The sequence below is a fragment of the Chelmon rostratus genome, chromosome 3, assembly GCF_017976325.1.
Source record: "Chelmon rostratus isolate fCheRos1 chromosome 3, fCheRos1.pri, whole genome shotgun sequence".
Lineage (NCBI taxonomy): Eukaryota > Metazoa > Chordata > Actinopteri > Chaetodontiformes > Chaetodontidae > Chelmon > Chelmon rostratus.
The window spans coordinates 12,146,683-12,161,678 of record NC_055660.1 but is presented as its reverse complement, the minus strand read 5'-3'; the positions used below and the strand labels follow the sequence as shown (position 1 = coordinate 12,161,678).

General features: G+C 43.3%; 1 protein-coding gene across 1 annotated transcript in view; it reads left to right on the top strand.

The window, feature by feature from the left end:
• The first annotated feature begins 362 nt into the window (after nucleotides 1-362).
• Nucleotides 363-14,996, top strand: part of LOC121604400 (complement C3-like) — a 22,655-nt gene continuing 8,021 nt past the window's right edge. Inside the window, exons 1-24 of the mRNA XM_041933900.1 lie at nucleotides 363-442; nucleotides 2,001-2,190; nucleotides 2,697-2,862; nucleotides 3,235-3,305; nucleotides 3,498-3,589; nucleotides 4,505-4,587; nucleotides 5,078-5,165; nucleotides 5,294-5,396; nucleotides 5,802-5,916; nucleotides 6,502-6,617; nucleotides 6,727-6,870; nucleotides 7,615-7,830; nucleotides 7,966-8,166; nucleotides 8,271-8,426; nucleotides 8,810-8,939; nucleotides 9,842-9,910; nucleotides 10,439-10,717; nucleotides 10,972-11,260; nucleotides 12,005-12,090; nucleotides 12,780-12,919; nucleotides 13,192-13,401; nucleotides 13,709-13,769; nucleotides 14,081-14,164; nucleotides 14,242-14,445. Of these exons, the coding sequence (XP_041789834.1) occupies nucleotides 363-442; nucleotides 2,001-2,190; nucleotides 2,697-2,862; nucleotides 3,235-3,305; nucleotides 3,498-3,589; nucleotides 4,505-4,587; nucleotides 5,078-5,165; nucleotides 5,294-5,396; nucleotides 5,802-5,916; nucleotides 6,502-6,617; nucleotides 6,727-6,870; nucleotides 7,615-7,830; nucleotides 7,966-8,166; nucleotides 8,271-8,426; nucleotides 8,810-8,939; nucleotides 9,842-9,910; nucleotides 10,439-10,717; nucleotides 10,972-11,260; nucleotides 12,005-12,090; nucleotides 12,780-12,919; nucleotides 13,192-13,401; nucleotides 13,709-13,769; nucleotides 14,081-14,164; nucleotides 14,242-14,445 (3,373 nt within the window). The remainder of the gene's footprint in view (nucleotides 443-2,000; nucleotides 2,191-2,696; nucleotides 2,863-3,234; nucleotides 3,306-3,497; nucleotides 3,590-4,504; nucleotides 4,588-5,077; nucleotides 5,166-5,293; nucleotides 5,397-5,801; nucleotides 5,917-6,501; nucleotides 6,618-6,726; nucleotides 6,871-7,614; nucleotides 7,831-7,965; nucleotides 8,167-8,270; nucleotides 8,427-8,809; nucleotides 8,940-9,841; nucleotides 9,911-10,438; nucleotides 10,718-10,971; nucleotides 11,261-12,004; nucleotides 12,091-12,779; nucleotides 12,920-13,191; nucleotides 13,402-13,708; nucleotides 13,770-14,080; nucleotides 14,165-14,241; nucleotides 14,446-14,996) is intronic.

The window sequence follows — 14,996 nt, the reverse complement described above, 5'->3', positions numbered from 1 at the left end:
GGGTGGCGTCGACGAAATGTAGGTTAAAAATAGTATATATATAAAAAAACAACAGCAAAGAAATCTTGTGTTTCAGCCTGTGTGGAATGAAAGTTTAATGCTTATTTCTCAGACTCCATCAAGGACCCCTCGTGGTTTGGGAGCAGGTGGAGTGTGAGAGTTTGCTGACCAACAAACCTGTAGTGTGTTTTTGTGTCTGGTCAGAGTTATTGATCAGAAACCGTAGCTCCTCCTCTTCCTGTTGACTGTTCAGTGTTGGGTACAGTTGATGAGGTCAACTGTAGGAGGGGCTTTGGGGTCTGATATAGTCGCTGACCATCTCTCCCGTGGCCACAGTCCACTGAGGCTCCCCGTCAGCCAACATGGGTCGGTGGACGTTACACAACATTTTATTTCTCGCGCTTTTCTGCAGCTCCAATGGACAGTTTGATGCTTTTGAAAGGTACTTTCTGATTCTGCTGACTGTGGGGACACTTTATGTCTCTGGTGTTTTCTTTACTAATGAAGCTGTCTTCTTTACAGACTCAGACCCCCCTGGCGCGACAGGTATGTGTGTGCACTGTTGAGATCGTATTCACAGTTACAAGCTTTAGTTTCTGAAGGTATTATTTTCTCAATCTGCTCCCCAGATTTTCGACAATGGATAGATTCTGGGAACTCCATGAGTGAGTAACCAAAGCTGGGCGTAGAAAAAGCAACAGCAATACAGTATAATAAACAACAACAATCTAAGCCAGAGTTTTACGGTTTATACCAATTCTGGAATCATTACTCATTATTCATACTCTAAGTGCCATCATCTAACGTCTTTAAATTTCACTTTTTCAATGCCTTGGATTTACAGATATATCGTGTTTGCCTTTAAAAATGTCTTGAGCTCATCTTAAACTCACAATAACTTGTATTAGTCTCTTAAGTTGTGGGATAAATTACGGGATACACTGTGTTCGACAAGAACAAATTAAAAACTACTTAAATGCCCTTTTCTTTCCTGTCTGCAATACAGTGTGACTTATAATGCCATGTTATAATACTACGTGCTCTATCTCTGCCTTTGTTGGCTGTGCCGTGACTGAAATTAATACTTGTCCTGTTTATTTGCAGAATACCAGTCCCGAAGGTCGAAGTTAGTCCTGCACCGAGGTATGACTCGTCGACAGCCATTAATAAAACAGTCTACTACTGCGACTGAAGGAAGGATGAGCTTTGTTTTACTCCATATATAGTCTAACCTTTATTGTAAATTAGCATCAGTTCTCTTTCTTGTTATCGTTATCTTTCAAAACTCAATCTAACACATTTTATCATCATTACAGGTACTGTTTGTTTTCAGTGGTAGAGGTAGTAGTGGCCTAATATTAGTAGTAGTTGTATTCATTGTCAGAGATAATGAGTCCTTCCTCAAAGTTTTGACCAGACACCAAAAAGTGTCTCAAAATAAAAACAAAAAAACTGTTTGACTCATTTAGTTATATGTTAAAAATATTTTCTGTGCATTCTGCATCCCGACTGCTGATTTTAAAGCCTTCTGCTCGCTGGCAGGAATGTAATTCACTTCAGGAAGTACTGACATTGTGTTTTAGTGTCTAAAAGTATAAATAATAGCAGTGTGGTACAGACCAGACACACGCAGCTCTATTTAAACCAAAGCAAATACTGATGTGTTTTTGGGAACCTTTGTTCTCTATGTGCTAAAATTGTATTCTCTCATTCCCAGTTATGTTATGAATTGATATGATTTAACTGGACTGCCTGGTCTCCAATTATGTTATAATTTGTGCTGGATTACGTATCATCTTCCTGTGAACTTAGGATAGTGTAGGACCTGTAATAATGTATTACTTTCTATTATTATTGTTGTTATTTGCAGTAGCAGAGGTTGGGGTAGTCTAGTAGCAGTTAATGAAGTAGTACTAATAGTGGTAGTGGAAACAGGACTTCAGGCAGTGCCGACCCAGTCAATGAATACTTCCCCGGCCTCATGGTGTGTTTTCCCACAGGTTCACCCTGTTGGCTCCAGACCTGCTGAGGACAGACAGCCAGGAGAACATCTACCTACAGGCAGACGGCGTGTCCAAACCCGTCACTGTCTCCATCTCCATCCAGGACTTCAGAAGGACCACCATGCTCCTCCAGGACTCTGTCACACTCAATCTGGAAAATGGATTCCACGCTCTCAAGACTATACAGGTGACTCACCAGGATCGTAGATCATAGGATCATATAAATGTTACTGACTAAAAGTCACTAACCATCCATGTTTTGGAAAAAAGAAGTGAATTTATAATATGATATTGGATTGGGCGGCATTTTTCTTTGAAGATTTAAAGTTCATAGACATGCATCCATACAAACGAGTTCTTGGAAATGAAAGTTAATTCTGTTGTGTTTTACTTTGTTCTGGATGTTTATCCCCAATATCAAAACTGAAAATAAAGAGTGAAGATGAGAGTTGCTCAGTTTCATGCCCCCACTTAATTAAAACATATCTTTTGGGGATTTTTTGCCTCGATGGAAACCGACCATTGTTTCCAAAATTGTTCCTACATCCAACACTGATACCAGTTCATATGAAAACTGAAAGTGTTTGTGGAGAAGCAGAACAATGACAACAGACATTCCCTCATAATAAAGAGTCGTCGTCACCATGATGCTTTCTGAACGCCGTCCTGTATCTGAATCTCATTTTATCCCAGCTCCCCTCCCACAGTTTGAATCGCGAAGAGAAGAAGAACAAGTTTGTGTATCTGAAGGTGAACTTTGAGGGCTTCCACGTTGAGGAGAGGCTGCTTATGGTGTCCTTTCACTCTGGATACATCTTCATCCAGACAGACAAGCCCATCTATAACCCTGGGGACACCGGTGAGAGCGAAGGACGCTGATGAAAGCACAAGATGAATGAATGAATGACACATATCACACATTTAACATAACGTTTGTTTCAGCTGCGTCTCAGTCATCAACGTTGTCATAATCTCCAAATAGGTTAAAATTGTAAATCGAGGCTTTGTAGCCTGTTGCTATTGTCACTCATTTTAGATACAGGCTACACATTAATTAACAGGCAGATTCACTGGAACTTATCAGGAATAAATGGACGCCCTGTAGCCAATCAGAATCAAGTTTTCACCCAGGAGATGGTATAAGAAGTACTAGTGATGATAACGCACCTGAATAACATAACACTGATGTACAAATCATGAAAACTCCCTCTCCCTCTCTCTCCTTCTCCAGTCCGGTTCAGAACCTTCGTGTCCTCTCCGTTCTTCAAGGCCTTTGACACATCCGTCACAATAGATATCCAGGTAAACAAATAAACGATCAATCGAAAATTTGTCGGTGAGTAATCATATAGGTTATACAGGTTCCAGCCTCTGAGGATCTGCTGATTTTCTCTGTCACAGTTAAATGAGTATCTGTGGGTTTTCATAATATTCTGTGATATCCTGTTTAATTATAAATCCTATTAGCTCAAAGGACCTGCTTGTGTGTTCCAGAATCCAGACAATGTGGTGGTTAAGCAGATCTCCAGGACCAGAGCTGTCGATGGCGTCTTTGGAGACACTTTTCCTCTCTCTGAAATTGTCAAGTACGATCACATCCTCATCTCAGCACAATATGCTGAGGAGTGTTATTCAGTCAAGGCTTTCATCCGAGAATCACCCAGAAGACCTAGAACCAGCAACTCACTGCTCATAAATGTGTATTTTAGGCCTCCACCTGCCCCTGTTTAAATTGAGTAAAATGTAAACACTCGCTAGGGGGACTTCATTCATAATAATAAAAAGAAATGACAGTGAGTAAAAGCTCAAGACACATTTTGCAGCACTGACCGAACAGAAGAGACTTTGAGTGCATGGTCTCTGGTCTTTTGTGTTTTGTTAGAGTGAGGCATCAAACTTTTTTTTTTATAAAAAATGATGCAACTGTGGGGAAAAAAGGGACATGATTACATGTAACATTATAAACTCTCACTGGCAGTGCTTTGCTTTTAAATTGTGCAGAAGCAGTAGTTCTGTGCTTCTAATCACAGATCACTTTTTTGTGTGTGTAAACTGAATTAGAAATGTCATTTTTTGGTAACTGTGAAAGGCGCAGTGAAAGGAATGGGACAGGGTTTGTGGGACACGTGGTTTTCATTTTGAGGAAACAGCCTCTACAATAAAATCGGTGTGAGATTGAGGTCTCCACATGTCTTGACCACTGTTTCACTTCTCTATAGCCATTTCAGGGATCATAATTAAAATGCTAATGATACTATGGATTAGCCATGCTAGCTGTCTGGCTCTTGGCATAGCATTGTTGGTCGGTCTGTCAATCCACGACTTTGGTCCAGACTAAAATATCTCAAATATAGGTCAAATCCCATGTTTACGGTTTAGCAAATGTAGCATGCTAACATGCTACCATTCATTGCACGGCTATAATTTTAGTCTTGTTAAGTTGTTCATGTAACACCTAAAACAAAATGTTTTCCTCTGTTTTATGTGCTGTCTCTGTGCAGTGAAGGAACATGGACTGTGACTGCAAAGTTTGACCACTGGCAACAGAACACGTTCTCCTCCCAGTTCCAGGTGAAGAAATACGGTAGGTCAAGTTAAACTGTGCTTTTAAAAATAACATCAGTTGCATTTTTTCTGTCACACTAAAAATGATTTTGTCCGGAAGGCATCACCTTTTTTCAACTCAGTTGTTGAGGTAGTTGAGTTAGGAGCCTTTCCCACAGGGGACTGATGTCCAGGATAAGGCCTTGGGTGAAGCCGGCCACCATCGAAATCTGATTGGCCACCCAAAGTGCCCCCACATTATCCTATTCTATGATTGGCTATCTGACCAGTGAGAGGCAGACCTTAGTTTGAAACAAGTATTACATATTACATTTATATGGTGCCACTCTGCTGCATTGTGATTGGACTATTTGTCTTTTATATTAAAAGGTAAACTCAGGAATATAAGAAACTGTGATACTGTAATGTTAGAAATTAATGCTTAATTAAAACTATACTCTGACAACTCTACCACTGGGTAATACAGTTATGCAAGCTTTTTATGATGTTTTTATGGTGTTGCGTTTCAGTGCTTCCTGCCTTTAATGTCACCTTGACGCCCAGGAAGTCCTTCCTCAGCCTGGATGACAGTGAACTGGTAGTAGAAATCTCAGCCAGGTCGGTCTCACTCACTCACACACACACAAACACACACACACACACACACACACACGCACGTTGTTATGCGTCCTTCAGCCATATTCATTCGCTGTCAGAATGAATGAAACCCGCTGACTGTGTTTCAGGTACCTGTACGGGGAGCCAGTCCAGGGGACGGCCTTTGTGGTGTTTGGAGTGAAGATCAATCAAGAGATGATAAGGTTGCCTTCAGTGAAGCAGCTGTCAGATGTAAGTCACCGCTCCATCCCAAAATTCACCAGCTGCTGTCAGTGGTTTACAGATGCATGTCGTGAAATTTTCCCGCCACATATGGGAGCGACTGCAAAGTTTTGCTTCTCCTTAGCGTTCACTTTGGTTAATTCTTCTCTTCCTTGTGGAAATACTCAAGGACCACTTTTTCTAGAGCTTTCAACCACATCTCACAGCCCTCCTCAGTTTGCTTTAGTTGAAGTGTATCAGTACCAGAAGCTCCACTTATGAAGACTGTGGGGTCCTGTTGTAGCTCCATAAAAAGCTGGATTTTTCTGAAATTCTAAATATTGGTCGATAATTCTTTTTATCAGCCTTAATGGTGTCAGAAAAGCTTTTATTTCTGTCAAATGTTTTGAAATTCTTCGCTGTGCTCTCCTGCAGCTGGACGGTGGAGTCGTCAGACTGAGCATGGAGGAGATCAAGAGAGCGTATCCCAACGTTAGATCTTTGGTGGGCAACTCTGTGTATGTCAAGGCCTCTGTGCTCACCAAGACAGGTGAGAACTTTAGATCAGGAAAAAAGCAAGAAGACAAACTGTTCCAAAAATCGGCAAACATGGGTGACATCATTCACAGGACGCAGGAAGCTGCCATGTGATCTCAGACGAACTGTGATGTGAGCTGCTTGTTGCCGTGTGTCGTCACACCAGCTGAGGCTCAGCTTACTGTTTGCTTTGCTCCTTGTATCACAGCCTAGTCACACCAAATTTCCCCAAATGTCACAATCAGGCAACAGTTTGTTTTTCTCCTTCAGCCCAGAGGACAAATTCAAGTAATCAAGTCTGTCCTGTGTCTCAGCTTTTGGGAAACGTGGGACACGTTGGCTCACGTAGCTGCGATGAGTTTGAAAGAGAGACGAGTGGTTTTCAAAAACAAGCAATGCCAAAACTTTAGTGACGTGAAAGTCTCCAGTTTTAATCACTGGAACAAATAACAACACCCATAAGGTGAAAATAACTTGAAACTCCCCTTCAGAAGCTTTAAAAAAATCCATTAAAATGAGTCTTGATTGATGAAATTATTCTGCTTTGTGGTTATTGGCTGATCTACTGCTGATCAGCCCTGTTTTTTCTCCTGTACAGGCAGTGATTTGGTTGAAGCAGAGAAGACTGGCATCAAAATTGTCGAGTCTCCGTACGTCGTGTCCTTCAAAGACATACCAAAGTACTTCAAGCCGGGCCTGCCCTTCGACTTCACAGTAAGGACCACCCTCTGCGTTCAGGATCTATCGACTACACCTGCATATTTTCTGTGTTTCATGTATTTTGTCCAGTGTCTTGTGTTAACGATTTCCCCAACCTGCTCAGATCCAGGTGAGCCACCACGACGGCTCCCTGCCCCGTAGCGTCCTGGTCAAGTTGAATCTGCTTGACACGCCCCTGGTCGTCTCCGCCGGCACCACCCGAGTCACCATCAACATGCCCAGCGATCAGCGCCCACAAACCATCACTGTTAGTATGACCGCATGCTCCTCGTACTCACAGAGCTTCAGCCACCTGTCGCTGGGTGAGCTTGGATTGACAGCCAGGAGGTCTGACGCCGTCACACCTTACACCTGATGCCATGCCAAGATGCCATGATATTCATGGCCGCACCAAAGTTCAGGGTATATATTTGGTATCCTTGTAACTTTGGGATCAAGTCTAATATTTCTTTATTATTTATTGAACCGGGTTTTGCTGTAGAGATAAAATGATAAGTAGAAGTTCAATTAGTTGACTAGCAGAAAGTTAGTCAGGAAGAATTCTTTTTGATAACTGATTAATTGAAAAAAGTGAAGTTAAGTAAAGTGAATCCCCTTGTGGTGGACACTTTCCACCATTTTCTCACATTTAATAAAAAGCAACTAATTGTCAGATTAATTGAGAATAAAAATAATCGTTAGATGTAGCCCTAGTTTGCTGTACAACATGTATTTGTGGGTCTGTTTTTTGTAATTATGGACATCCTTGTCACAGATCCCTCAGATACAAACTGGCCATTTCGTGATTTGGGACATTATAACGTCTTTGTTACTGAGATTCATTTCCTTGATTGATTGATTGTTTGTATTGGTGTCTTCTGTGCATAATGTCTTCATGTTATGTATGGACCTGTATGTCTACCCATGAGGCCTTTGGACATCAGGATCTATCTTCGAAATTGCAGAGACAAAACGGTCACAAACCTCAACTTGTTTTTATCTCGTCTGCCAGGCTGAGACCACGCAGGCTGACCTGAGACCAGAGCAGCAGGCCAAACAGCAAATCACTGTTCATCCGTACGTCACCTTTAACTGGCGCAAGCAGAATTACCTGTACATCTCAACGGGGACCAACAGGGTGTCTCTGGGAGACAGGCTGTCCCTGAAGCTGAGCATCACCACTTCAGACCAGACACTGAGACAATCCATTCATCACATCACCTACCTGGTGAGACAAGAACCTCACATTTCTAGTACACCTGGAACCTAGAAAGAACAATCAGCAAGCGACACAAAATCAAAGAAAAGAAGAGATAAACACAAAAAGGTGTGCTGATCAGGACTCTCCTCAAACCTCTCTCAGGTGCTCAATAAAGGCAAAATCATTGATGCTCAGCGTGTGGATGTTACCGGTCAGCTGATCACCAGCGTCGGGCTTGCGGTCACCCCGGCGATGATGCCGTCGTTCCGTTTCGTGGCCTTCTACAGTATCCCCTGGGCGGGGCGAGAGGAGGTGGTGCCCGACTCCATCTGGGTGGATGTGGCAGATTCCTGTCTTGGAGGGGTGAGATCGGCTCTCAGGAATCACCAAAATTTGCTCTACAGCGGAAAACGTTCAGCGTTCATGCAACGTTTTACTGAGGCACTTTTTTTTGCTCTCTCTTTCAGCTGACAGTCGGGCCGGTGGGCGGCGTACATCGAGACTACATGCCGGGGAAGAGCTTTAGGTTTGAGGTCAGAGGTGATCCGGGTGCGAAGGTGAGCCTGGTGGCCGTGGACAACTCCGTGTATCTGCTCAACAAGGACAGACTTACACAGAACAAGGTGTGTGTGTGTGTTTGTGGGTGTATTTGAGGGTTGGGAGTGGGGTGGACAGTGTTTCATGCTTGCAACATCAGCTTCAATATCTATTAATGTAATAAAATGACACAGTGGAACATCGTAGCTGCAGCAGCAGCAGAGCATCTTCATTAAGCACCTTGTGACATAGGGTATAGAACAGATGTGAATAATCATCTTAGTTGCTCAGTGTGTTTTCAGTGTAATCTTTTCTTACAAATATGTACAATAATTATAAAAGTTGCTATAAGGTGCCATAATGGAATACGTGTGTCACAATCCAACAGGTTTTTTTTGTATCGTGCTGCATCAGGAGTGTTTTTGGGTTTCTTTTTAAGTGCAAAAACCTCATGCCACCTTGTCCACAGATTTGGGACGTGGTGGAGCACGGAGACATCGGCTGCACTCGAGGGGGAGGCAGAGATGCTGCAGCGGTGTTCTCAGATGCGGGATTGCTCTACGCCTCCAGCGCCAGCTTCAAGACCCGAACCAGACAAGGTACCTAAGAGCAGCATGAAGCAGCTGCCTGCTCAGCCCATGTGTTTCAGTCACTATGTTGTGTAATAAGATGAGCTGACGCTGCTTTGTGTGTTGTTCACATGTTGCTTAAGGAAACTGACTTGTTCTAGCTTTAACCCTCAGGCTGCTGAGTGAAACACAGGATTGCTTCATGTGCTGTGATTTCCACAAACAAGATGAGCAGATGTTCGATTAGTTGACAGCCACTGACAGCCATGTTTGCACTGTGTGTTTGCTGAATGTGAAGCAATACTATGGCTGAACATAGTCTCTAAATGAGTCGGCCTGTGTCTGATACCGCTTATCACAGAGTTGCAGAGACACTGCTAGAAAGAGTCATTTCTGGCACTGAGGCGATACTTAACATCCAAAACAACGTCCAATAAGATTCACAACTTATTCACATTACAAGAAACCGATCATAAAGTGTGCAAGTTGCCTCTGCGGCAAACACGAAGTCATACTGACGTCTGATATAATGCCAATATTTTTGGACTAAGGACAAAAAACGGCTATTACTGCTTCTTCTACCACAAATAACAATAATCAGAAACAGCTTTTTTAACAAAAAATCAGTTTGAAAAAGTAGAATAGCAATCAGTCTCGGTTAAGAGCTCCCCATACATAGTGAATGTAATATTGATCAATCATCTAATGAATAAGTAAGTATTGATAAGTGCATCTTATCCATTACGTCATCGATAGCTAGCAGAATGGCAACACTGATTGCCCAAAATCTTTTTTTAAAAACTAATCAATGTTGGTGAGATATTACACAAAAGCATAATGTTGATTTGTAAAAAGATCATACAGGATGGAGACATGCAGGTAAACCGAATGATTGTACATCACAGTTAAAGACATTTTTCTCCTCTCCTCAGCCCTGCAGTGTCCAGGCAGCGCCAGAAGGAGGCGCTCTGCTGAACTGTTGCAGCGCAAAGCCCAGCTGGGTGAGTGTCCTCTCCTCGCTGAGGGTTTGTTGAGCTCGTCGGAGGGAACACTTCTTAGCTCTGAACTCTGCTCATTATGTCGTAAAAACATGTTTATATCTGCCGTAAAGTTGGAAATTTTTTGGTTTGGGGGTCTACGGGGATTGACTCGCTTTTGAAGCCAGCCTCAAGTGGTCATTTGAGGAACTGCAGTTTTGACACTTTATTTTTCAGCCCGGAGGTTGCCTCTTGGTGAGGAAGATATCTTCCTCTATAGCTGCTAAATTTTCCACTCTGTTCACCTGCTAGTCACTAACTGCGTCTGGGCAGAAACTGTAGCAGTCTCACCAAACAGAACTTGCTGCTGCTTCTATTAAAACCACAACAACCAGCCATGAGAGGCTGAAAAGCTAAAAAGTTGTATAAAACTGGCGAGTTTGGCGGTAATTTTCTGTAGATTTCACATAACACTTAATAAATACATTGATTGCAATATTATTAGTACTGATGACTCTGCTGGCTCCCTCTCGTCCCCTGTTCTGCCTCCAGAGAGTCATTACAAGGAGAAGCTCCAGCGTCGCTGCTGTAAGGACGGCCTCAGGGAGATCCTCATGCCGTACTCCTGCACCAGACGCTCCCTCTACATCACGGAGGGCTGGGAGTGCATCCGGGCCTTCCGCTACTGCTGCGCCACTTACAGGAGCCAAGTGTTTGACACCGAGATTCCCACCACCCCGCCGCCCACGACCACAGCTCCACCTAGGCCCACCTTTCCATTCCATCGTTTAGCAGAGCGAGGGAGGATACCGCTCTCACCGCATAGATTTAGTAAGTGCTGATCATCAGCCTCAGCTCTCCATCACGTTTGACTTTAAGTCATCAGGATAGCTTGAAACCTTTCGCCATGTTGCGTTGAAGTTCATGGTATGATGTTTGCATACAAGTATAATTAAAATCATTTTAATTGTGCAGAAAGTTGTTGTGTGTGGGTGCGGACACATTAACAGCTTCAAAATTGATATATTCGAGATATTTAATGAGAGTTAAAGACCTGCTGATCACATTTATATTTGTTCACACAGACTGGGAACGTGAATTTGCAGGAAGACAATATCTTCAACCTTCACCACCGAGAGTCTACACAAATGCAAACAAAATGGCAGAAGAAGACAGATTTATGCTGGCAGCAGCGGCAGGGTCGGCGGGATTGCCAGGGCTGGCAGCAGGGGCAGGGGCAGCTGCAAAGGAGGAGGAGGAGGAGGAGGAAGAGTGGGAGTACCTGGATGAGACTGAAGTGTATCTGCGATCCAAGTTCTACGAGTCTTGGCTGTGGATGGATGTTAACCTGCCCGTCCAGGTTGACGCAGACGGGTGAGTGAAAGATTAGAGTGAATACGGGGGTCGGACAGAAGACTTGATGTCTTGCTGTCATGTTTTGCAGAGGGTGATAAACCTTTAACAAGGTTTTGCAATTTTAAGATTCTGGCATGCTGCAATGGCGGTGTTACCAGCTCTCCTGTGTCCATTTGAATATCTTGTCTGTCCAGTGTCTGGATGGTTAAACAAATGTAGCACCTTGTTGTGCTGTTCACACAAATTTAAAGGTCTTGGAATGGACCAGCAACTGGGCCCCCAAGGGTCCACATCCAGCCAGTGATAGCCGGCTTAACAGGCCTGAAAGATATGTGAGCAACGGTCTCCCTGCGTTGCATTAGGTTTTGTTTGGTCAGTGATAAAAGCTGAATAAACAGCTCAGAATCAACAATACTGACTCTTTCCCGCATTACACAAGCACAGCATTGATCTCTGTTCCTCTGCCCTGTAAAGCACAGTGTGTGTATATATGTGTGTGTGTGTCCTTGTTTGCATTGTGAAGCATATCAGTCATCCAAAACTGCAAAGTTTGTGTTGTTGTTTATCACCCAGTTAATGTTTTACAAGTCAGCTGAAGACACTGTAGCATGACGCAAAAACACAAGAAGAGTTTAAATCTCAGGTCTTATTTTCACTTTCAGACAGTAAATATACTGCTTTTTGTTACATTTACTAGTAAAGCAGCTGCAGTTTTGACCTTTGGCCTCCTCGCTGGCGATAACACATGAATCTGATCAACAGGTTGGCGTCTAAGGACGTGGCTAATGCGCTGCCTGACAGCATCACAGAGTGGGGAGTTCTGGCCATCAGTGCTTCACCTCACACAGGTAGGAGGAGGAGGAGGAGAGTGAGGGGGTCGTCAAGATGCCCAGTCACATGGTGGTCTGCTCTGTTGGAATTATTTAATTATTATAATGTGCTTTGAGATGCCCACATTTTTCTCGACCAACTTAATGTAAAAAATATCACAATGCGCACATGTGTATAATTTCATAACAGTAGCTGCCACCTCTACATGCCACTGTATTCAAATTATTTCTATGTTGTTGCTCTCAGCTAATTTGCCAAAGTCATAGTCACACGCTCGCAGGTTCTATCTGGCTGTTGCCTTTTAAAATCTAACGTCAGCTTGATGAGGTGTACACACAGCAACAAATGACTTGAAGTATGTAATGTGACTGTGGTTTGAACTTTGCACTAATTGTACTTGGAAAAAAGCACGTACAGCTCAACGAGGACAAAAAGAGACAGAAGAGGTAGTGCGAGTGTGCAGCACTGATGCAGCCATCCGCCCCGCCTATTTGATCTCTGTTATTATTGTTCAAGTGTTTAATTTTATTCATCTATGTAGACTTTCAAATAAAAGTTTGAGTTTGAGTGGATGGAGCGTTCCATCGCTCAGTCGCTCAACCCTGCAGGAAACGAATAACCTGTCGGTGGCTTAATCATTGTGTTGATTAAACTGCAAAAGGACAGCAAGCCTAAACCTCGCCAATGTGCTACTGAATGTGTGCAGGTTTCTGTGTGGCCGAGCCTTACAATGTCAAAGCATGGAAGCGTTTCTTCGTGGACCTCAAGCTGCCGTATTCAGTGGCGAGGAACGAACAGGTCGAGATCAAAGCCGTGGTCCACAACTATGGCTACGACGACCTGCACGTAAGGAGATCGCCTTGAAACTGCACTACCATCCCCTTCTTATGCCGGGGAATTGAGTAAATACAGAATTTATTTGGCCATGAATCAAAGTATTGGACAAACAGAACTTTTGACCAAATACTGGCACTAGAAGAAAAGCTGTGGATCACCATAGTTATTACAATTCATCCTCAGGGGAACATGAATGCTTGTACCATATAATGCATCTCATGGTTGTTCAGATATGTTAATGTAGACCAAAGTGATTTACCGACAGATTGGTCTCCATTCAGGTGAGGGTGGTGCTGATGAAGACAGAGGACATGTGCAGCGTGGCCTTCAAGGACAAACACACGCAGGAAGTGGTGCTGTCGGCTGGCTCTTCCATTGTGGTGCCTTACACCATCGTTCCGCTGGCGGTGGGAAAACTTCCCCTGGAGGTGATGGTGGTCGCCAGGGACTTGATGGGAGGAGACCGCATCCAGAAATTTCTACGGGTGGTGGTGAGTCATCCGTGATGAAGATGTCACGGCAGTATAAACAGGCTTCTTCACTCTTCTAAAAACAGCGTCAGCCACTGAAGCAGGACAGTTGATATTCTAGATTCTGTGTCTGAAGTGTTTCCTTCCTTAAATGGCACTTTTTTTTTTTATTTCTGTGTTACTTCTATGATCCCAAAACATTTACTTTATAGACAACATGCACAACAAGAATGAATAGAATAATTATTAAGAGAATAATTAAAAGATAACACAGATTTACTTGAATAAAGATCTGCCTTCCTAATAACTCTTTTCTTAACCCAAACAGACGGACGGAGTGCAGAAGACTGAAGTTTGGAGTGCGGTGTTAAACCCGTCTGCAGAGGGAGGTAAGAAGGTCGCACTGATGCACGATTTATTATTATTATTACTGTTATTTATTGTGAGATGTCACGTTTATGTCCTATCCTCGATACTCGGAATGAGTTGATTCAGCCTCTAATTTTGCTGTTGTGGACACAAAAAGTGCCTCTCTTTCAAAATCCTTTGACTTAACGCACCTGTAGAGTGTTGGTGCTGTGTGCAATTTCTGTGATCGCATGTATGAGTTACAAACAGGTACTGACCATTTCAAGTGGAGATCAGGTTTGTTCGCTAGTTATGAAGTTGAACTTTATGGATCTGTTTCGGTCCTCCACAGGAACGCAGACTGTTCGTGTGGGCAAGATCGAATTGGAGTCTGTTGTGCCGAACTCTCAGCCAGAGACACACATCAATGTCAGAGGTCAGTCCCTAACAGAGCGGCGGTGAGGATGAATAATGAACCAGGGAGAATGAACTGACTCCTCCTCTCCCCTCCAGGCAACGTGTTGGCAGACAGCATTGATAACTCCATCAGCGAGGACTCTCTGGCCTCTCTGATCCGGATGCCCGGCGGCTGTGTGGAGCAGAACTTGGCCAGCATCACTCTGCCACTCATCGCAACCCTCTACCTGGACCGAACCGACAGCTGGGAAAGTGTGGGGCCGCAGCGCAAGGCTGAGGCTCTCCGATACATCAGGAGAGGTGAGAGAAGGAGAGAACATGTGGGTATATGGAGGAATGAAAAGACGGATAGGATGGATGGATGGATGGATGGATGGATGGATGGATTCATGGACAGACAGGTGGATGGACACCCATCTGTAGATGGGGGGATGGATGAACTGATGGCCAAAAGGCTATTTGGATAGATGGATGCATAGACATACATACGTAGATGCCGCATCGAGCGCTAAATCATACGTCAACGTCAATGCCATATTGGATGTGGCAAAAGCGAACAGTCAGTGTCTGCTGTCTGGTTATTATAAACACAGATGTTTAATATAAATATTTCAATATTTATCATCACAATAACAGCTTTGCCTACATTGGTAGCAGTAAATCTCATAAAATCATTAGAAAAATACATACGTTGGTTTGGTGCTTACCTATGTCCTAAACATATAAGAAGTAAACATTTATAATCGTCACATTAAAAGTTACATATGTTGTTTTTGATGCATATTTTTCTCCCTAATATATTAGTGCGTGTGAATGGGTAGATAAAAATTGTATTATCTTAAATCACTTTG